General features: G+C 45.2%; 1 protein-coding gene across 1 annotated transcript in view; it reads left to right on the top strand.

The window, feature by feature from the left end:
- Window positions 1-715: 715 nt before the first annotated feature.
- Window positions 716-23240, top strand: part of LOC137540985 (septin-9-like) — a 451591-nt gene continuing 429066 nt past the window's right edge. The window contains exon 1 of the mRNA XM_068262143.1: window positions 716-878. Within this exon, the coding sequence (XP_068118244.1) occupies window positions 857-878 (22 nt within the window). The 5' untranslated portion in view covers window positions 716-856. The remainder of the gene's footprint in view (window positions 879-23240) is intronic.

The raw sequence follows: 23240 nt of genomic DNA, 5'->3' as shown, positions 1-23240 counted from the left end.
CGTGTTTCGTTCCCTGTTGGGTGACTTTCCTCGAACGTGTGTGCAAAGAATCATGCTGGGAATACATGGCTCAATTCTGAGCCATTTAGATGGCTCGATAGATAATTTCCGACATGTCCGATCTCCGGCCTGATCGTTTTTGCGCTCGATTCTGCATGGAGCACAATGGGAAAAGATAAGAAAAAAGATCGGAAGATTAGAGAATCGCCAGAAAAATCGAGCGCGGAAAATGGTCGGGCGCGTAATCGAGCGGCAAAATCAAGCCGTTTATGCCCAGCATAAGTCTTCAAGTGTCGATAACCTGGTGTGGCAGTTCAGGCTGTGCAATAGCCAAAATTATCATATCCTAGAGTGGGGTTTTGCCTACAGACTAGCCATCATTTTATTGATTCTGCTGACCCACACTCTCTGCTTTGAAAAGTATGCCAAAGTATTTTAGACCGCTAGAATCTGAACAGGGACTGAAACTTCTGTGCCAAAGAACTTCTCCTACAACAGCAAAACAAACACTAAGTGAATAAGAGAACACAGGACTCATTGTTATGTTTCTCAATCCTTCTGCTACAGATTTTCCAGTTGTCAAGGGTTAACGCTTTGTGTGCCTGCAACAGCAAGGGTTAAAAATCCTGCCGACTGTAAGGTGCTGCTAGTCGTACCCTCTGCCTGGGAGTACATTGGTGCATTCCATAACTGTGTACAAGTTCAGTAAAGGTGTGTTCCCTCCAACAAATGGGAGTGTACTGATTGTGTTGAGTGTGTCTTGTCTGCTCTCCGTGTTCAGCATTTGTCTCTCCCGGGAGGTCAGAATTCCCCAAGGATCATACAGGGAGAACGGAAAAGAAAGCTTTGGGGTGCCATGAGGAAGACATCCAACTCAGGTAAGAGAGACTCCCTTCTTTACTGTTATAACGTCGAGCTATGCTTTCTGAATGTTGCCTTGTATACAAAATTTATTCACCCAGTTGCCTATGTAAAGTATATTAGTTTGTTTTTATTTGCCCTATCCACTTGATGGCAGGTGGATCCATGATTTCAAAAATGTGACCTACAGTTATTCTGTAGGAAGGAAAATGTGAAAAGTCTTCTGGAAAACGCCTGCTCGCAGGCAGTGCCTGGCACGTACACTGTGAGGAGCTTGCTCTCAGCCTCTCTGACTACTAAATAAAGCTTCATTCTTATGGTGAAAATGTGCTTTTTTCAGTACTGTTTATGATCAGATTTTCTACTGATTTATGTGGCTTTACAGGTATATGGCTTGTCATTACTGAGGATAATTACAGAGCTTGGAGCTAAGAAGAAGGAAACTGACACTTCAGCATGAAATACTGAGAAAGTAAATGGAAATACTTAGTTTGCTACCTGACCTTTTAGGTAAGGCCCAGGTAAAATTTGAGGCAAGGTGGCGAACAGGCCCCTGGACCCTCACCAGGCCTTAGGTATCCAAATAGGTTGTCTTGCAAATAATCTTGCTTGTTCTCAGGCCAGGAACCCACTAGAGCGTTTTTTTTGAGCTTTTAGGGAGCGCTTTCAATCCCTATCATTTTCCCTAAACGCTTTACCAAAGTAAATGTATGTGACAGATTCCACTAGAGCAATTGCAATTAAGGAAATCGTAATCGTAGGAAAAGCAGCATTTTGGGAGCATTTCCATTCTAATGAATTGTTTAGGAGCAGGGAAAACGCTCCCAAAATAGCTTGCAAAACGGTATCACAAATCGCTGGCGATTGCTATAGCGTTTTGCGCTTTCTAGTGGGTTCCAGGCCTTATTGAGAGAAGCTAATTTCTCCAGAATACTGGCCTTCTGAAGCACCCTTAGGCTTGGAACCCACTACAAAGCATAAATCGCTATCGCAATCGCTAGCGTTTTTAATGAACTTTTTGTAAGCAATTTCATGAGGGTTTTCTGGCGATTTTGGGAGCGATTTTAAAAAGTGTACGTTTTTTGCTTGTGATTGTGTAGCGATTTGCGATTAGCGTTTTTAATTCTGATTGGTCCTTTGAATTAATTTTAATTTTTTTTACAGTGTTCCGTAATTTAAAAATGCTAGCAAATCGCTCTGATAGCGATTCATGAGCAATTATGCCAGCGTTTATATGCTTTATATTGCAGAAATGCTAACATCACCAAAATGCTGCATGTCCTGCGATAGCGATTTTGCTAATCACAATCACTCCAGTGGAATTTGGCCCAGCCATTAACATTAGCTGAGCGTTTAGGGAAATCGCTAGCGTTTTGAATCGCTCTCTAAACACTCAAAAAATCGATCTAGTGGGTTCCAGCCCTAAGGCTAGGTTCACAGTGGTCAGTTGCATAACGCACACGGTATAATGATTGTGAACTGCAATGGAGACTGGACATAGACTTTAATACAAAGTCTGCACGCATCGATTTTGGCCGGCTTCACACTGCGAATTGGCGGCAGCGGTGCAGCCAGGGGGCCGCACCGATAAAAACAGGCCTTCGGGAATGAACTCGTTAATACGCGATGATCCCCTTTTGGCAGACAGCCAAACAGGAAGTGACGCTCGCTTGCGCTCATTTCCTGTTTAGGAAATACACAGAAGCGCAATGTAAAATATATGCTTCTGTGCATGTGCGCCGCACTGCCACCATTTTTGAAAATCCCTGTATCGCCATAGACTTACATGACTTCCGGTCCACCACAGATCGCCGAAAACGTAGGTATGCAGTCGCGTTAGATAGGGGACTTCCGGCACAGCACACTGCACTGCAGGCAATGTGATTTAACCCATAGACTTACATTGTCCTGCGGTAGGAATGTGGTAAATTGCCACACCGCACTTCCCCAGAGTGAATGGGCCCTTAGAATAACGCGATCAGTTACAATACAGCACTGTGAACAGCCCATAGAATTCTATGGGTTGATATGCAGAATTATTCTGCAATACAACTGATCACTGTGAACAGGGCCTCAGTCTCATTAGGCCCGTTTCACACAGCCATTAAAAAATGTTCCTTTCGCGGATTGGAATGGAACAAATACTGTACAAATGGAACTAATGCGAACAGATCCAGTCTAAGCCTATGGATTCGTTCGCATCCATCTTTTGAAATAAATTTGATCCACTGAACTGCAAGTTTATTGCAGCACCACTTTTTCCAGACCACTGAAACCAGCAGACTGGAAACCGAAGATGAAGCCCTGCATTGGGGGCAATGAGAGAACGGAATGTTTCGTCACGCTAGTGAAGAAACGGACTGTTCTAAAGGCAAAATTCACTGGGGGTGGGAGTGGGGGGGCGGGGTGTGGGACCGCTCCCCTGAGGGTGGGGGGATGTGGAGACGCTGAACTGGGGGTGGGGGGATGTGGGGACAAAGTGCATCTGAGCGGGCGGGTGATGGAGAGTTTCTTACCAGGCTTCAGTCTTCTTCCCCTTCAATTGCATCACAAGTCATGTCATATGACTACCACGCTATCTCCTTCCGGGTTGAAGGGTGGTTGTCACGTGATGAGACTTGGAACGCGACATGGGGTGGAAGACAGAAGCCTGGTAGTTAACCCTCCATCACCCATCTAGGTGCACGGATTGGCGGAACGGAGTGAAAACAAATCCGAACAACTGATGATCAGATCTGTTTTCACGGGTCCATTTGCCAGTGTGAACCAAGCCTTAAGGATCTGGTGAAGCGGAAACTGGATCCGTTTTACCTGATCCGCTTGGCTGAAAAAGCCAGTGTAAAGCAGCCCTTAGAGAAGAAGTCCACCCACTGGATCCCTTAGAGAAGAAGTCCACCCACTGGATTCAGCAGCACATGTAAAAGTAAGGGCATGTATGGGTGAAAAAACTGGCAGGCAGTTGTTGCAGGAAGCCAGGAACGTTTGTGAAGTGGTTGCATTTCATCTCTTTACATTTTGCTTCACACTGTAGCGTACTGCAGAAAGGAAGTAAATGTTATGTGACTTGCCTGACCAATGAGAGCAGATGAATATTGCAACTCACATTGGAAGACACTGCAACAGTTGATGGCTGTTAGAGTAAGCCACCGAGTGAGTGGATGATACAATCACTGCTGATTGCAAGCTTCTGTCCACACACATAGAGTTGTATAGTGTGTGGAATCTCACGGGTGGCGGAGATGATCATGTAAGGTGATACAATGCAGCACTAGCAATGTTTCTCTCTTTTCAAATGTATTTATATTTCACTGTTAAATATCCCCATTGATGGTACACATATTAATGCCCCTTGTAGATAGGTCCTTCAGTCTCCAGGCCATCACAGGAGCATTTGCAATAAGGGCTGGGGCCCACTAGCAGCGCTTTTCCTTGCAACTGGCAAAGGGTTACAACAGTGAAACCCTATGAGGGTGACTCCACTTTGCAATTAGCAATCAGGCTGCAGAATTTTTTGCAATCGTGTTTGAAGAAATTCAGGGTAAAATCCCATTCCTTTAAATTGTTCCTAAACTCATGGGTTTTTAGTGTTACAAATTGCAAACACTCAGCGTTTGCCATTTGTAATTACTACTGGGTCCCAACCCCAAAGCCCCATCTACACGATACGATTCGATTATGATTCTATTTACGATCCGATTAAATCCAACATGTCCGATCGGGATGCGATTCAATTCGATTTGTTATTGTTTTGCAATGGCAAATCGAATCGAATCCTGATCGGACATGTCGGATTTAATCGGATCGTAAATAGAATCGTATAAAGAATCGTATCGTGTAGATTGGGCTTAAAGGGACACTTAAGTCAAACAAAAAAAATGAGTTTTACTCACCTGGGGCTTCCACTAGCCCCCTGCAGCTGTCCGGTGCCCTCGCCGTCTCCCTCCGATCCTCCTGGCCCCACCAGCAGCCACTTCCTGTTTCGGTGACAGGAGCTGACAGGCTGGGGACGCGAGAGATTCTTCGCGTTCCTGGTCACAATAGCGCCATCTATGCTGCTATAGCATATATCATATACCATATAGCAGCATAGAGGGTGCTAATGTGTCTGGGAACGCAAAGAATCACTCGCGTCCCCAGCCTGTCAGCTCCTGTCACTGAAACAGGAAGTGGCTGCTGACGGGGCCAGGAGGATCGGAGGGAGACGGCGAGGGCACCGGACAGCTGCAGGGGGCTATTGGAAGCCCTAGGTGAGTAAAACTCATTTTTTTTGTTTGACTTAAGTGTCCCTTTAAGGCCTCATTCACACTAGTGCACTTCTGTCCGCTTTTCAGCAACGTGTATCAATCTGTATTAGCTTATCATAATTGGCTGCATTTTGAAGATAGGCTTCATGATTGGCTCATGTGTGAGCAGAAAGTTTTGCAGGACACATGCTGTAACTCCTGCCCACTGAGGTATAGGAGCACTCATAGGAAGAGAGTGGTTGCCTCTACAGTGTTCTCCCCAGAAATTATTTCCAGACGGGTGGCAAGAAAAAGTAGCAGGGTGGCATGAAAAAGTAGCCGGGTGGGGCAAGATGAGAGAATGCAGGGCTGTTGCTTTTGTGCACAACTCTGCTCACGGCATAGGAGGAGGTGAGCTGATAACAGCTGGGTGCTCACCAAACTAGCCGGTTGCAGCACCTGGCTAAAAGAGCCTGGGGAGAACACTGCCTCTATTCAGTGACAGCTGCAATTTTTAAGGAGCCCTGGATACTGTACCAGCAATTTGTTCAGCCTGGTTATGCAGCCCTACGGTATACTTAACCACTCTAGCCTTCAGTGTTTTTTCACTGAGCGACTTTCACCTCCCATTTGTTTGCCAATAACTTTATCACTACTTATTACAAGGAAATGATCTATATCTTGTTTTTTTCCACCACCAACTAGGCTTTCTTTTGGGTGGTACATTTTGCTAAGATTTTTTTTATGCATTTTAATGGGAATATTATAAAAAAAATGGAAAAATATAATTAATTCTCAGGTTTCGGCCATTATAGTTTTAAAATAATACATGCTATCATAATAAAAAAAACCAACATGTATTTTATTTGCCCAATGATCCTGCTTATTACATCATTTAAATCAGTGGTCCTCAAACTAAGGCCCGCGGGCTGAATGTGGCCCCCTGAGGCTTTTTTACCAGCCCCCCCCACACAAAATGTATTATAGATGCGATCAGCTACATCTTTAAATATTGGTGGTCTGCATATAGAATGAAGCCAGAAAGCAATAATTCGCTGGTTTCCAAATACATTCTACATCAGGTGACACTGCTGTCCAATTGGACTGCACGTTGTCACCTGGGTATGCTTCACTGTCTGGTGCACAAAGACTTTTACCATTTAACGGCAACATGACGTTTTAATACGTTGCGCATTCCCGCCGCTGCTACCGCCGTGTGCGCGCCGCTACCGCCGCTGTTTCCGTCGGGATCCCGTGCTGGGTGATTGGGGAAGAAGACCGAACGGTCCTCTACCCAATCGCAGTGCCTGGAGTGAATGGACGTGACCGCGAACAGCGGCTACGTCCATTCACAAAAACTGGAAATGTAACAATTAAATAAAGTGTAGTAAAAAAAAAAAAAAAAGTGAACACTTCCTATAACGTGTTCACTAGCGCTATCTTGTGGCCAAAAAGTATATTACACCTACAAAACACATACATTTTCAAGTATATACACATCATTAATAAATTACACTTCCAACCCTCCCCCCCCCCCCCCAAAAAAAAAACACTTGTAAAAAAAAAAATCAGCTTAAAAAAAATAAATAGTTCCCTTAAAGAGAACCCGAGGTGGGAATCTTAGAGTTAAATCTATACACAGAGGCTGGGTCTGGCTATAGTGCCCAGCCTCTGTTGCTAGTTGAATATTCCCTAAATCCCCCCTGTGCTTTGCACGAGCCCATAAATTACAGCCGCGCTGTCTGGCTCTGTTTACTTTTCTAGTGTCACTCACGCTGCTCCCCCGCCTCCTGCTGAGCGCAGTTCCCTGCCCGAGTCCCTTCTCTCTAATCAGCGGCGAGGGAAGAGACGTGGGCGGGGATCGGCGCTCTGCAGGAGGCGGGGGAGCGGCATGAGTGGCACTAGAATGGTAAACAGAGCCTGCTGCGACACGCTCAGTGTCGCCAGCGCGGCTGTAATTTATGGGCTTGTGCAGAGAGCAGGGGGGATTTAGGGAATATTCAACTAGCAACAGAGGCTGGGCACTATAGCCAGACCCAGCCTCTGTGTATAGATTTAACTCTAAGATTCCCACCTCGGGTTCTCTTTAAGGGACTCAGCTTTTTTTATTCTATATTTCATGGGGGGAAATTAATTTTAATGTATTACATAGGGGCTTGTAATTATGGCCAGAAAAAAAAAAACAGAACAGAAAAATAACACTTATATTTCAAAATAATATACTGTCGCCATACATTGTGATAGGGACATAATTTAAACGGTTTAATAATCGGGACAACTGGGCAAATAAAACGTGTGTGTTTTATCCACAGGAGAATGTTTAATTTTAAAACTATAATGGCTTACAAGTGAGAAATAATGTTTTTTTTTAATTTTTTTTCTGTTTTTCTCATTAAAATGCATTTAGAATAAAAAAAATTCTTAGCAAAATGTACTATCCACAGAAAGCCTAATTGGTGGCTGAAAAAAACGAGGTATAGATCATTTTATTGTGATAAGTAGTTATAAAGTTATTAGGGAATAAAAGGGAGGAGCACTGACAACTGAAAATTGCTCTGGTCCGTTAGGATAAAAACCCTTGGGGGTGAACTGGTTTATGTATACTCCGGCCCCCAGCAGTCTGAAGTATGTTGACCCGGCCCCCGACCCAAAACGTTTGGGGACCCCTGATTTAAATGATGTCCCTATCACAATGTATGGAGCCAATATTTTATTTGGAAATAAAGGTGCATTTTTTCTGTTTTGCATCCATCACTATTTACAAGCTCATAATTTAAAAAGTAGTAATATACCCTCTTGTCATGCATAGTAAAAAAAAGTTCAAACCCTAAGGTAACTATTTGTGTTTTTTTTTTAACCACTTCGCATGCTACCTACAGTATATTCACGTCATTGTAAGTGGCGCTTGAAAGCCACATGACGTGAATATAAGTCAGTTCCCTTTAATGAGCACAGTGCGCGTGCTAGCACGCGTCTGGGCTCATTAACCTCACCTCCCTCTAACTACACTAATTAAGGATGCCCTCCTAGGGGTTCGATCCTCCAACCCCCTGCCCGATCCCCTGTAATTTAGCATCCCCCCCCCCTCCTCCTTCTTCCCCCATGCTGCGATCGGGCAGCATGGAGGATTAGCATGTAAACAACATACATCACCTCGTTCCAGCGCGATCAGCCTCCCCTCCGTGCATTACTGCTGCCTGTGTCATTATGCCGAACGGATCGGGTCCTGGCTTGATGACGTCAACGCTGTGGACAACACTGCACATGACAGGCAGGCAGGGAATCAGACACAAGCGCTCTGCGTTGGCACAGCCAGAGCTATATATCTGGGGACAGCCATCAGCCCACATCCCTGGACCCACAGCCTAAATCCCTGGACCCACATCCCTGGACTCACAGCCTACATCCCTGGACCCACATCCCTGGACCCACAGCCTACATCCCTGGCCTGGACCCACAGCCTACATCCCTGGACCCACAGCCTAAATCCCTAGACCCACAGCCCACATCCCTTGACCCGCAGCCCACATCCCTGGACCCGCAGCCCACATCCCAGGACCCATAGCCCACATCCCTGGACCCACAAACAGCCCACATCCCTGGACCCACAAACACCCCACATCCCTGGACCCACAGCCCACATCCCAGGACCCACAGCCCACATCCCAGGACCCACAGCCTAAATCCCTGGATCCACAGCCCAAATCCCTGGACCCACAGCCCACATCCCTGGACCCACAGCCCACATCCCTGGACCCACAGCCCACATCCCTGGACCCATAGCCATCATCCCACAGCTCTATATGGGGGGACCCTCAGTCATCAGCCCACATCCCTGAACCCTCAGCCATCACCCCACAGTCCTAAACCCACAGCCTAAAGCCCTGGACCCACAGCTATCACCCTAGTCAATGATCTATATCACACCCTGGGCTTATATGTGGGTCAATCATTTTTTCCTGGTTTCTGAGGTAAAAGTTGGGGGGTTGGCTTATACGTGGGTCGGCTTATATGCGAGTATATACGGTAGTTAATTATCAATGTAAGTGTGCTAATGTTTATTAAAAAAAAATGTATGTAGGTGTAATTTTACTATTTGGCCACAAGATGTCCTCATTCTTTTTCTTTTAGGCATCCTGTAAGCATATAGTATGCTTACAGGAAGTGAAGAGGGGATGTGTTAAATAGAACAATCGAAAATGGCGCAAAAGGTGGATCAGCGCAACACCAGGCCGCCTCCGAATGGCCTCCATCAGAGATGCGCTGAGCCCCCCCAGGAACTACAAACGCACCTTGAACCCAAACAGAAGCTCTGCATATACACCAAAAGCAGGCCATTCGGAGGCGGCCTGGTGTTGCGCTGATCCACCTTTTGCGCCATTTTCAATTTTCGATTTTATTTGATTAGCCGCACCCAGGCTATGCATATACATAGGTTAGGATTTAGTTAGTGTTAGGCCCCTCCCATGGAGGATTGACTTCTTCGCAGTGGGAGGGACGAGTACTTAATAGGTTGCATGCAAGCTGTTAATGGAAACCAACATCCTCCTCTAGTGGTAGACAGGTCATGTGTATGCTCGGTGTGTATTCGACCCCACAAGTGGGGCTTGCACTCTTTTGCAGGTAGGCACTAGTCTGTTTTTAAGTAGCGCTGCTCATTTCCTTGCTATGTACAAATAGAACAATCGCTGCTTCTTATAGAAGCCGTCGGTCTTTCTAATGGGGGCGTAGATCAATGAATTGGAACTGTGTTCCCATTCATTAATCTCTGGGCTAACGGGTGGGCACGGGAGTGAACTCGATCGCCCGCAGCAGAGAGCAGCAGAAGGGGCAGTCTTTTGGACGTGGCAGCTATGTCCAAAAGACTTAAGTAGTTAATGTGCAAGTGGTTGTACTGTACCTCCAATGGGATGAAAAAGTTGGTCCTTTGCAGCAGAGAATGTCCCAGGGCATGCTGGACCATATCTAGGACAATTTCTGCTATAGTAAACTCCTAATATAGTAAATCACTTTCCTGGTCCCTTGGAGTTTACTATACTGTAGTAGAGCCTTTAAACAGTGCTTTATCTGTTCATTTACATCTAAGCAGCCATAAACCTCTCCCTGATGGTAGGTTCAACAAAATTCAACTGTACAGTAATTGCATGGCTTTCATTGCTTTTCTATCGCTGACATCATGGGTATATCTGGTTTCTCCAGTAGCTTTTTAGCAGACACTAGTAGCTGGCTACATTACATAGCTTAGCTACAACACTTTGCTACAAGAGTGACTGTGTTACTCGCAGCTGCTATGGAAAATAGGACTAAGGGCTGGTTCAGACGGACGCTTGCGGAGCGTTTACCGCAAGCGTTCGGAACGTTGCGGTAAACGCTCCCATTCAAGTGAAGAGGAGCGTTTACACCAAGCTTTTGCGCGAGTTTACATGATCGCGGCGTTCGGGTCCCGATTTTCGCTAGCGTTCGAACTGCCCCTGGAAGTGACATGTAGCTTCCAGGGGGCGGCCAACCGCGACGGCTAATGTTCCCCTAGGGGAAGAAAAAACGTGACCGCATCAGAACGCAACGCAAAGGCTACTGAAAGCCTGACCGTGCAGCCGCCACAACGCCCCCAAACGCGACGCCACGCAGATCTTCATCTGAACCAGCCCTAACTGCAGCTGGGGATGTGCATCTGTGACAGTCATCTGTAGTCCACACTTACACCTGCATTTCATGGTTAAATCTGGAGTTCTAGAAACATTGGATGTGCCGCTGGTGACTTTAATCTTAGATGTTGCTAATGTACACGATGTTCATCCTGTGGCTTTGACCAGTGACACTGAGACTAGGTCAGTGGAGTTAGAAGTTCTTACCTGCAGGCTTTTTCAAGGTCACTGACACTGACCAGGCAATTTTCCAGTTGAGAATCAAGTGCAATTGTCCTCAGTGAGACCATTTGGAGGCAGTCCATACAGGCGTCTTTTAATAGTGCTCATTCAGGTGGTTCATGGTGGTAGCATTGATGCGCTAAAGTAAGTCAGTCCTTACTGGAGCTGCAGATACAGTATAAGACCATCATGCACCTTTTTTGAAGTCAAATCTCTTCATATTGTAGCAGCACAGTGGTAGCAATGCATGGTATCTCATGGTATGGAATTTTGGGGGAAAGCCTTGAACTTTTGAGAAAAATTACACTACCATCCATTCAAGATGGCAACAAAAGAGAGTGTACTTACTTTGTTTGGGTCCCTGCAAATATCCTGCCCAATATAGGAAGAGGCATGGTAATTAATGTCAGTTGCGCGTGAGGAACTCTCTCTGTGTGTCGTTTGCACTGTATAAGAATACACAGCAAATGTATTGTCAACCATGTCATCACGGTTCAGCCCAATGAATGATGACAGGTGCCAAAATGTAAGTATTTTCATGAGTCTAGTTGGAAATTGGAAATTAAAGTCCTGAATCACTTTGTGTACACTAATCTTGAATAGTAGTTTGCAAAAATGATCGGACAACGATATGTATCTACTGACATTGTCTGATCAATATTTCATATGTGTATAAGGATCCTAAAGTGACAATGAAGCAAGAAAAAAAAAATGAAATAATGAATTGTATGTGTAGCACAGATAATTAAAAGAACATTAGTGGCAGAGAAAATAGTCTTATATTATTATTTTCAGTTACTTAGCTTTTTTTTTTTTTTTTTTTTTTAAATAACATTGCATTATTCTGTCATATTTGCAATTACAAACCACATACTGTATTCTAAACTATGAAACGGAGCAGAGCTAATGACCCTTTGAACTCCCCTGCTGTAAAACCTTATCTGAAGCTGTGTCTCACTATTTCTTTGATGTATAAATTGCTTCAGAAAATATGACTGTCTCTGACCCAAGTTGCAGCTCTTTTGCATACTTAAAGGACAACTTTAGCAAGAGGTATGTGGAGGTTGCTATATTTATTTCCTTTTAAGCAATACCAGTTGCCTGGTACCCCTACTGATCTATTTTGCTGCAGAAGTGTTGGAATAACACAAGAAACAATCATGCAGCTAATCTCGTCAGATCTGACAATATTGTTAGAAACACCTGATCTGCTGCATGCTTGTTCAGTGGCTATGACTAAGGGCTCGTTTCCACTGTTGCGGTGCGGAATCGCCTGGATTCCACCGTGGACCAAATCGCATACGGATGCGTTTCTGCATGCGGTTTTCCCCGCGATTTCGCATGGCTAAGAAGCAGGCGAATTTAACCATGTCACTGCCTGTGTAAATTTGCATAACATTACATGCGAAATCGCACACGAAATCGTGGGGAAAACAGCATGACAAAGCTGCATGCGATTTCCCTATTAAAACCATTCCAGCCGCACGCGAAATCTGACGGCCCTGCCGTGCAGATTTCCCCCGCACACCAAAACGCACCCGCACGACGCACAAGTGGAAACAATCCCATCCACTTGTATTGCCTATGCGAATCCGCATGCGGTACCCGCATGCAGATTCACTATAGTGGAAACGAGCCCTAAAAGTATTTGAGGCAGAGGATCAGCAGGATAACCAGGCAACTGGTATTGCTAATAGGAAATAAATATGGCAGCCTACACATACCTCTTGCTACAGTTGTCCTTTAACAACTGAAGTTTCTTAACTCTTCCTGTACTGGAAACAAAATGACACTCATATCTGTGCTACTAATGTTCTATTTCTTAACTGTACTACACATACTATTCATTATATCATAAGTTTATTTTCACTTCAGATTCCCTTTAAGGCTAAGTTTCCACTTGTGCGAAAGGGGCCGATTCCTCGGCCACGAATTCAGGTGGAATTTGGCAGCCTATAGAAGTCTATGCAGAGCATCCGAATTCCGTTTCCGAGGAAAAATCTGAGGCCCTGCAGCATAATTGCTTGCGTCTCCGTCCGAATCCCATAGCCGTGCATAGCGCAGCTAGAGGGATTCGGCTGCGAGACACGAGCAGCTGTGCCGACATCGCGTATCGTAAGATGCATGCCACACACAAGTGGAAACAGGGCCTAAGAGGTTTGAGTATGAAAAAGAAAAGTGTAAAGGAGGCCATACACACATTGCTTTTTCCCGTAAGTTTTGAGAGATCAAATCTTACAAGAATCTATATCACATGCCAGATCGATTGTACACTTCAATAAATTTTTGCTGAAAATCGATCAAAATTATCAATAAGAGCTGGATGGAAAAACTCAATCAATATGAGGCGGTAAAGGAGCAGGGATAGATCTTGGACTATAGCGTTGCACTATGTAATAGTTCTATTATTATTATTATTATTATTTCGTATTTATATAGCACCGACATATTACGCAGCGCTGTACAGTGTATATATATATATATATATATATCTTGTCACTAACTGTCCCTCAAAGGAGCTCACAATCTAATCCCTACCATTGCCATATGTCTATATTATGTAGTGTAAGTGCTGTAGTCTAGGGCCAATTTTAGGGGGAGCCAATTGACTTATCTGTATGTTTTTGGAATGTGGGAGGAAACCGGAGTGCCCGGAGGAAACCCACGCAGACACGGAGAGAACATACAAACTCTTTGCAGATAGTGCCCTGGCTGGGATTCGAACCAGTGACCCAGCGCTGCAAGGCGAGAGAGCTAACCACTACGCCACCGTGCTGCCCCATTCTATAGATGTTCAATAGATTTAATGCTGAAATCTATTGAAAATATGTGTGCAATGTGGGGAAGGATTCAATTCCCATCTAAAGAGATTTAGATCAGAGAGTGGTTGATCCGTTTGCATTATTGGGTGACAATCTATATGATGAGTGTATTGCCACAATAAAGCCCATATGCAACTTTTTCAGCTGACTTTTTTCCTAGGGGGTAATTTTTCAACTGCTTTGTAAAATAACTTTTCAGCATTTTATAACCAAAAAAGTACCAAAAAGTAGTGAAAAAGTACTATGAAAAATATTTTGAGTATTTTCTTGCTTGCTGGTCGCTTAAAATGCATTTTATTGGCAAGATGTGAAAATATCACCAAGGAGAAAACTCAGGAGAAAAAGTGAATTGCATATGGGCCCAAGTGTTATTGGATTGTTATGAGTGTACTCTACTTTTAGGCAGTAATATAGCACTGGGCTTTATGCACCGTTGCTTCCCCTAAACAACAAATGTGCAGAACAAGCACACTAAGCATCAAAGCTTTCATTTTCACTTGCTGTATAGGAACCACATGAGCGTTTCAGTGGGCGATGGGGGCGCTTAGAAAAATTGTTAGGTGAAAGGTCACTGGAGCTTCAATAGGCGTTGACTGCACAGTCTGTTTATTTTGCTGCAGTATGACTACTACTCAGCTTGCAGCCTCACACTGGCAATGATGAACAGTTTGAAAGTTCATAGATACCAGTCCTTTGTCCTTAGAGAACACAAGTCCTTACATGCTCTCTCAGGGCCAGTGCACACCAAAAAGCGCTAGTGTAATCGCAAATGCTAAGCGTTTTTGGAATCGATTTTGCCAAGCGATTACAGGCGTTTTTGCAGCGATTTTGCTGAAAGCTGAAGCGATTTTGCTAAAATTTGTAGCACTTTTGTGAGCGTTTTTCTGCAGGAATTTTGCATACAATGTGAACAGTTAATTGTAAATGTAATAAAATGTGTTTATTCAATAAACAATGTATGTGGATGTGGCCACAAGATGACCACAGTCAACATTTATTTTTTTTAGTCCTGGAAGCAAACGCTCTCGCTTGCAGGAAGTATGAGGAGGACGGGAAACTTTTTTTTTTTCTCAGAAAGACTGTGGCTTCTGATAGGAAGCCGTCGGTCTTTCTGTAGGGGACTTAGATCAATGAATGGGAACTATAGATCCAGTGTTATCCCCAGAATTTTTTTCCAGCCGGTAGGCATGAAATAGTAGCCGGGTGGCATGAAAAAGTAGCCGGGTGGGGTGAGATGAGAGAATACAGGGCTGGTGCCTCTGTGTGCAACTCTGCTTACAGCATAGGAGGAGGTGAGCCGATGACAGCCGGGTGCTCACCAAAACTAGCTGGGTGCTCACCAAAACCAGCTGGGTGTAACACCCGGCTAAAAGAGCCTGGTGAGAACACTGTAGATCAATGAATGGGAACTATGTTCCCATTAATTGATTTCCGCGCTAACTGGAGGCGGCACGGGAGCAACCTAGCAGCAGCCGATTAGACGTGATTGTCACGTCCATTCGGCTAAAATGGTTAATGTAGTAGCAGCAGCACTGGTAAAGTATCCCCGTCACGCTACATACCATCGCGCAGCATTTCAAAGGAGCGCGGAGCTTAAGAGCGCACGCTACACTGACAGTAGCATACGATACTGTACGTAAAAAGAGTAGAAAAAACGTCTGGCACTCGATGCTGGCAAAAGTAAATAACTATTTTACTATATTACTATTTTGTAATGTACTAACATTTCAATGATATAGTAATGTCAGTTTGCATGGTAGCTTATCTGGATGTCGCAGTAGTGACTAGTGAAGGTCAATGAGATGCAAATAAATGAGTTGATGCAGGGTTATGCAAATTTTGAATGACCATTTATGCAGCTTGAAAATGGACAAAAACAAATCCTGCAAAGGTGAAGTTTGATTAGCCCAATTTCAAGCTGGCATAGCTTGAAATTGGACTAAATTGGCATAGAAAATTTGCATAACAAATGACACAACTACTCTTTGGGTTTTATTCATACAGCCGAGATGTTATTTATTATATATGTTATGGCCAGACCCCCCAAGTCTGGCCACTTCGGGTTCTGGCCGGTCAGAATGCGAAGTGGCCACCTGATTCGGCCAATATGCAAAACGATCCTCCATTTCGGACTTTGGCCGGTCAGAATGCATTGTAACTAAATGTGGCCGGCCAAGTCCCGAAGCTCACCTTTCTGCAAGTTTCCCCGCTGTCCCCAAGGTGTCCCTGCTCAGTTCTTCCCGCACCATCTGTGCTGTCAGTGTCCGCGCTGCTCAGTTATTCCCCACACTGCTCAGTTTTCCCCGAACTGTTAGTGTCCACGCTGCTCAGTTCTTCCCCACACTGACCTCGCTCAGTTCTCCTCACGCTGTCAGTGTCCGCTCTGTCCCATGAGGCAGCAGCCAGGTCCCAAGAGGCAGCAGCCAGGTCCCAAGAGGCTTGTTCTGCTGCCACAAGGTACCTCCTGTTAACGCTGTAAAGAACCGCCGACATCTGATTCCGCTCTCCTGCATGGATCCGGGGCTGGCTGCAGCTGATTCTTCCGCTGCCTTCTGTCTTCATGTTCGGCTGATCCCCAGCAATACACCGCTCCCCGCCGCCTTATTAAAAGTGGACCTGAACTCTTGCACGGGACAGAAGGAAACCATATAGGAATACACCCTGTATGTATTTAGAGAGTTTAGCCTGTTAATTCCCAACTCATCTGTGTATAATCACAAGTTGTAATTTGATCTCTGTCACCTGACCGCCACAGTAGAGTAGCTAAATTTGAAAGCACGGGATTGTCAACAATATGTTTGCTTCAATGAAATCAGGAAATAGACACACAGCAGATTTATTGCAGGATTTGTATCTTGTATCAGCTGTAACAAAGAATGTTGTTTTTTTTTTTTAAAGAGAACCCATAAAAAAAAAAAAAAAAAATAGGCTACCTGATCTGGGGGGCTGAGCGGATCAGGTAGCCGCCAGAACCGCCGCTCCTGTGGCCCGCACTGGCCCACTTTCACTTTTCTGACCTCTGGGTCACGACACTGGAAGGAGAGACTGATTCTCTCTTGCAGCGTGCAGGGAGGTGGGGGCCTCCTTAAAGGTTGTTATGCTGTTGCGTATCTTTCAGAGCACAGAGGAAGTTCCGAGTGCCATTCGTGGTGCTGGACAGGACCCCGGATGTTCTGGGATTTGTGCATTTTGGACTTTGGCCAACTGACTTTGGCCATTTTGCAAACTGGCCGGCCAATGTCAGAAATTCCCAGCATTTTGGACTTTGGCCGACATCAAATCGGCCAGTTCTAGAAATGGCCGGCCAGTTCCCACTTTGGCCGATTTCTGGCTTTAGCTGTAACATATATAAAATATTTCTTTGTACACAGTCAGATACTGTACACACTCACCTGGATTATTAGTAACACCATACTAATGCGGTGTTTGACCCCCTTTCGCCTTCAGAACTGCCTTAATTCTACATGGCATTGATTCAACAAGGTGCTGAAAGCATTCTTTAGAAATGTTGGCCCATATTGATAGGATAGCATCTTGCAGTTGATGGAGATTTGTGGGATGCACATCTTGGGCACAAAGCTCCCGTTCCATCACATCCCAAAGATGCTCTATTGGGTTGAGATCTGGTGACTGTGGGGGCCATTTTAGTACAGAACTCATTGTCATGTTTAAGAAACCAATTTGAAATGATTCAGCTTTGTGACATGGTGCATTATCCTGCTGGAAGAAGCTATCAGAGGATGGGTACATGGTGGTCATGAAGGGATGGACATGGTCAGAAACAATGCTCAAGTAGCCCGTGGCATTTAAACAATGTCCAATTGGCACTAAGGGGCCTAAAGTGTGCCAAGAAAACATCCCTCACACCATTACACCACCAGCCTGCACAGTGGTAACAAGGCATGATGGATCCATGTTCTCATTCTGTTTACGCCAAATTCTGACTCTATCAAGACTCATCAGACCAGGCAACATTTGTCCGTTTTTCAACTGTCCAATTTTGGTGAGCTTGTGCAAATTGTAGCCTCTTTTTTCTATTTGTAGTGCAGATGAGTGGTACCTGTTCGGGTTTTCTGCTGTTTTAGCCCTTCCGCCTCAAGGTTGTGCGTGTTGTGGCTTCCCAAATGCTTTGCTGCATACCTCGGTTGTAACGAGTGGTTATTTCAGTTAACGTTGCTCCTTCTATCATCTTGAATCAGTCGGCCCATTCTCCTCTGACCTCTAGCATCAACAAGGCATTTTCACCGAAAGGAGTGCCATATACTGGATGTATTTCCCTTTTCACACCATTCTTTGTAAACCCTAGAAATGGTTGTGCGTGAAAATCCCAGTAACTGAGCAGATTGTGAAAAACTCAGACCGACCCGTCTGGCACCAATAACCATGCCACACTCAAAATTGCTTAAATCACCTTTCTTTCCCATTCTGACAATCAGTTTGGAGTTCAGGAGATTGTCTTGACCAGGACCACACCCCTAAATGCATTGAAGCAACTGCCATGTGATTGGTTGATTAGATAACTGCATTAATGAGAAATTGAACAGGTGTTCCTCATAATCCTTTAGGTGAGTGTATATCTCTGATTTAGAAAAATTTGAATGCTTTATTGCAGCAGCACAAGAAACTGTTTTTTTATTGATTTATTTCATTTGTGTGGATTAAGCACTGCTATTACTGTATATACAAGTTATTTATGATGACTGTTATCGGAGAGAGAACATTTTGTCACCATTTTTCTTTTATTTACAGTAATTTATTAGGAGTCAGGACATTTTCTATGACTCTGACTCTAGGTACCCAAACATTGCTCTGACTCCACAGCTCTGTACTTACCTAAGAAGAAGGAAGTGTGAGAAAACGCGGAAAAGCCGCCGCCATTACTCAAGGTGAACATGGCAGTTGGCACGCAGTCGCAGCGCGGAGAAACCGCCGCATGCTCTGACAACAGGGCGGCGGATTCCGCGTCCAAAGCGGCAAGTTGCACGCATAGGCCTGCGCCTCTCGGAATGCGGAATGCGGAGAAAACGCCGCACGCACGGTCAGCGGTGCGGCGGATTCCGCATCCAACACAGCAGAAACATTACAACACATGACTGGTGTGGCTGGGACTGATAGTCCACACTGGTTTAGGAGGACGCGCGCTGAGAGGCAGGGCCTTTATGGCAGTCAGAAGGGGGTCAGCTGACCAAGCCGGTCAGCTGACAATTTCAGCAACCTTCATTGGTCCAGCACTTAGGGGAGGCGCTGGAGAGCGCTAGTGTATATATACTGGGTGCTGGTCATTCATCTGGTGTCTGGCGTTGCGATCACTACGTGGTAGCACTCAGACCTTGTCAGTATCTGTGTTTATTAGACAGTTTCGTAGGTGTTGATGATCACGGAGCTCACACCTTAGCCTAGGAATTCTGTTATTATCTGTATTGTTATCTAGACCAGTTTCAAAGGTGTTGACGGCCACGGAACTCACACCTTAGTCTAGGAATTCTGTACCATCTGTATTATTTGTATTATCTAGTTTAGTTCCTGGAGTGTGAGAATCTTGGAGCTCACACTCAAGTCTAGGCATTGTTGATTATCTGTTATGACTTTCTGCATTCCTGACCATTCTCCTGATCTCTGATTTTGTACCTTTGCCTTTCTGATTTTCTGTTGCCAATTCTCGGCTTGTCCCTGGAGTCTGAACTTGCCTACTGTCTCTGTACTGTATCTGTCCGTGTGTTAACGACCTGGCTTGTCCAATCTCGAGAACTATCTCTCCTGTTAGGAGATAGTTCACAGATCTGTCAGTGACACTTCTCCTTGGTGTCATTCACGTTCTGTCCTTCCCACTAGACAAGACAAGACAAATAACATTTATATTGCGCTTTTATTCTTGCGGACTCAAAGCGCCAGAGCAGAGCAGCAGCCACTAGGGCGCGCTCTATTGGCAGTAGCAGTGTAAGGGAGACTTGCCAAAGGTCTCCTACTGAATTAGTGCTGGCTTACTGAACAGGCAGAGCCGAGATTCGAACCCTGGTTTCCTGTGTCAGAGGCAGAGCCCTTAACCATTACACCATCAGCCAACAGCCTGGCTCCGCCCCTTGGGGAGCATCAGGCCTGTGGAAGGAAGCGTATCCATAACAGTAACCCCTACTGTCTAGCACCCATCCCACGGGTGCTTTCCTCAAAGTATTACTGTTGCACCAAACACTCTCATATCTCAGGTGTCCAGAGGTTAGAAGATATATCTGATTATCGGTGATACTGCAGATCATCAATAATGGGGTATATTCTGCATTCTCGGTGATACTGCAGATCACCGGTAATCAGACCCTCTCTGTGTTACACCGTTCGTTACAGAACACCAGGCCCAAAGATGCAAATGGACGCACGCACTGACCGTCTGGGCGCACTTACCACCTCAGTGGATTCTATCAACCAAGTGCTGGGTAATCACAAAGCTATGATTGACGCTTTGTCCGGTTCTCTAAGTACCCTTCAGACGGCAGTGGATGAGGTGCGATCCCCTCCTAGCACAGACATACGTATGCCTGTACCTGAAAATTTTTCTGGTCACAGATCTGACTTTCGGAATTTTAGGAGTAGAGTGTTGTCATACTTTGAGTTAAGACCTAGATCTTCAGGAACCATGACCAAAGGGTCACATTTATCAAGACTCTGTTGTCAGGCGATTCCCAGACCTGGGCATGCAGTCTGCCCACTGGAGATGTAACTTTAACCTCTGTAGATGAATTTTTTAAGGCTATGGCAATAATTTACGACGATCCAGACATTGCCTCGACTTCTGAGCGGAAGCTCAAGTTATTGCGTCAAGGCAATGGTCCGGTCGAGGAGTATGCGGCAGAATTTAGAAGATGGTCAGTTTCAGCCAGGTGGGACACCTATGCCCTTTTAGACTGTTTCTTAACAGGATTATCAGATGAGGTTTCAGATCTAATGTTAAGTCTGCCTGAACCTAAGACTGTCGATGAGGCCATTTCATCGGCAATCAGGATTGATTGTAGGTTACGGTATCAAAGGCAGACCAGGGGCAGAGACAATGTTAAAATGTTGACCTATGCTACACCCCCAGTGACTCCATCTCCGCCCGTTTCTCCTCCCCCCGAGCCAATGCAGATTGGTCGGTCAAAACTGTCCCAAATGGAGCGGAGACGCAGGATTTCTGAGCATTTCTGTCTTTATTGCGCGGAGGGGGGACATAGAGTACGAAATTGCCCTAAAAAGTCGGGAAACGCCATTGACTAGGAGTAGTTGGGGGTAATACCCTAGGCGTACAGCTCTCACCCCTTGAAGATAAGCGGTTACTCCTTCCCTGTATGATTACATGGGAGGATAAATCGGAAGTCTCTGAGGCCTTCGTTGACTCGGGCTCAGCGGCTAATTTCATGGATTACGAATTTGCTAAGAAATTAGGTATTCCGTTCACCCCGGTAAAACCACCTCTACAGGTTACGGCAGTGGATGATTCCCCACTGCAGCGTAGCCATCCTCTGTCTCAGACACCAGAAGTGGAAGTCACTATAGGGGTGCTGCATAGAGAGAGATTGCAGTTTTTTGTGTTGCGCATGACAACCTCCACAGTCATCCTTGGCATGCCGTGGTTACACCTTCACTCTCCTCAGATAAACTGGGCTACCGGTCAGCTAGCCAGCTGGTCAGCCCACTGTTTTCGTCACTGTTTAGCGAAGGTGAACTTAGGCCAAACCAGGATTCATGTGGAGGGTGTTCCGGAACAATATGCGGAGTTTTTGGACGTGTTTTGTCCCAAAGCTGCCGATAAATTACCTCCACATCGCCCTTTCGATTGCCCGATTGATCTCCGATCGTGTTGTATGCCTCCTAGAGGTCACCTCTACAACCTGTCGGGGCCATGTTGTCCCTGCTTGTCCGACCTCGAGAACTATCTGAACAATATGCGGAGTTTTTGGACGTGTTTTGTCCCAAAGCTGCCGATAAATTACCTCCACATCGCCCTTTCGATTGCCCGATTGATCTCCGATCGTGTTGTATGCCTCCTAGAGGTCACCTCTACAACCTGTCGGGGCCATGTTGTCCCTGCTTGTCCGACCTCGAGAACTATCTCTCCTGTTAGGAGATAATTCACAGATCTGTCAGTGACACTTCTCCTTGGTGTCACTCACGTTCTGTCCTTCCCACTACCTCAGCCTGGCTCCGCCCCTTGGGGAGCATCAGGCCTGTGGAAGGAAGCGTATCCATAACAGTAACCCCTACTGTCTAGCACCCATCCCACGGGTGCTTTCCTCAAAGTATTACTGTTGCACCAAACACTCTCATATCTCAGGTGTCCAGAGGTTAAAAGATATAGCTGATTATCGGTGATACTGCAGATCATCAATAATCGGGTATATTCTGCATTCTAGGTGATACTGCAGATCACCGGTAATCAGACCCTCTCTGTGTTACACCGATCGTTACAGGAAGCCTCTGGATCCTATAGAGGTTGTAGCTGGTCCCTCTTGCCATTCACAGACCCCCGAAATAAATCCGACAAGAGCTTGAAGATCCAGGCAGTGGTCTTATTCATGCACAAGAGCGGCCGTACTGATCCTTCGCTAGTGTAGCTGCCCATGTTTAGTAAGCCAGAGCCATTTGTGCTACTGCGTAGGCACGTCCGTGCTTGCATGGGTGCAGCACGTCCATGCTTGTGCATGAAGAGATCTTCCAGATGGTCCCGGTGAGTGGCAGCAGGGGTAAGGAGTGAGTTAAAAAAAAGATCTGGAAAAGTGATTAGAAAAGCGATTTTCACAAAAACGCCCACCCAAGCGCCGGGAATAAAAAAAAATTGCTTAAAAAAAGCAATAGCTTAAAAAAAAGCCCTAACGATTTTGATTGGATACTGTGGGCAACCATTCCACATCTGCTGCAACTCTTGCAACTTTTTTTAAACCTGCCTTGATAAGTTAGGCTTCGCCAAGTTCACTCTTATTTACCAAAGTAATGTAACCAACAGCTGCTGGTGAAAAGGTAATGAGTGCTTGTTACATAATTTATTCCTGGTGAAAGATTGTTAGAGGACCATGTCAGAACATCTGTGATAGTGTTGGGATCAAAAGCATCTGGATGCTGGTTAGTAGGAGCTGTTGAATGCTGCATAACATATTGGTTAATGTATGTAATTTCAACAGTTACACTGCAAAGGAGAGTTGGGGCATAGTTATGCAAGGAGTTATATAGTTTGAAAGACAGTACAGCTGCAATTTTCCTGACATATATATGCTTTGTTGTAGCTGTACTTTTGTCACATAAAAGCATTCCTTCAGGGCTATAGTAGGATGGAGACACAGTTGAGTTCAGTGCTGTTACTCATTTCAGACTTTTTTTTTACACTTTGAATTTTTAAGTGAGCTACCATTGTTGAAGGTATGGCTAATAAATCCTGATTAAAACGTGGACATTATTATCTCTTTATAGCACTTGCATAATAATGTTATGTGTTCCAAGTACAA

This window comes from Hyperolius riggenbachi, chromosome 12 (assembly GCF_040937935.1).
Source record: "Hyperolius riggenbachi isolate aHypRig1 chromosome 12, aHypRig1.pri, whole genome shotgun sequence".
Classification (NCBI taxonomy): Eukaryota; Metazoa; Chordata; class Amphibia; order Anura; family Hyperoliidae; genus Hyperolius; species Hyperolius riggenbachi.
Note: the sequence above shows the minus strand (reverse complement) of the source record. Positions and strands in the feature narration are given on the sequence as shown.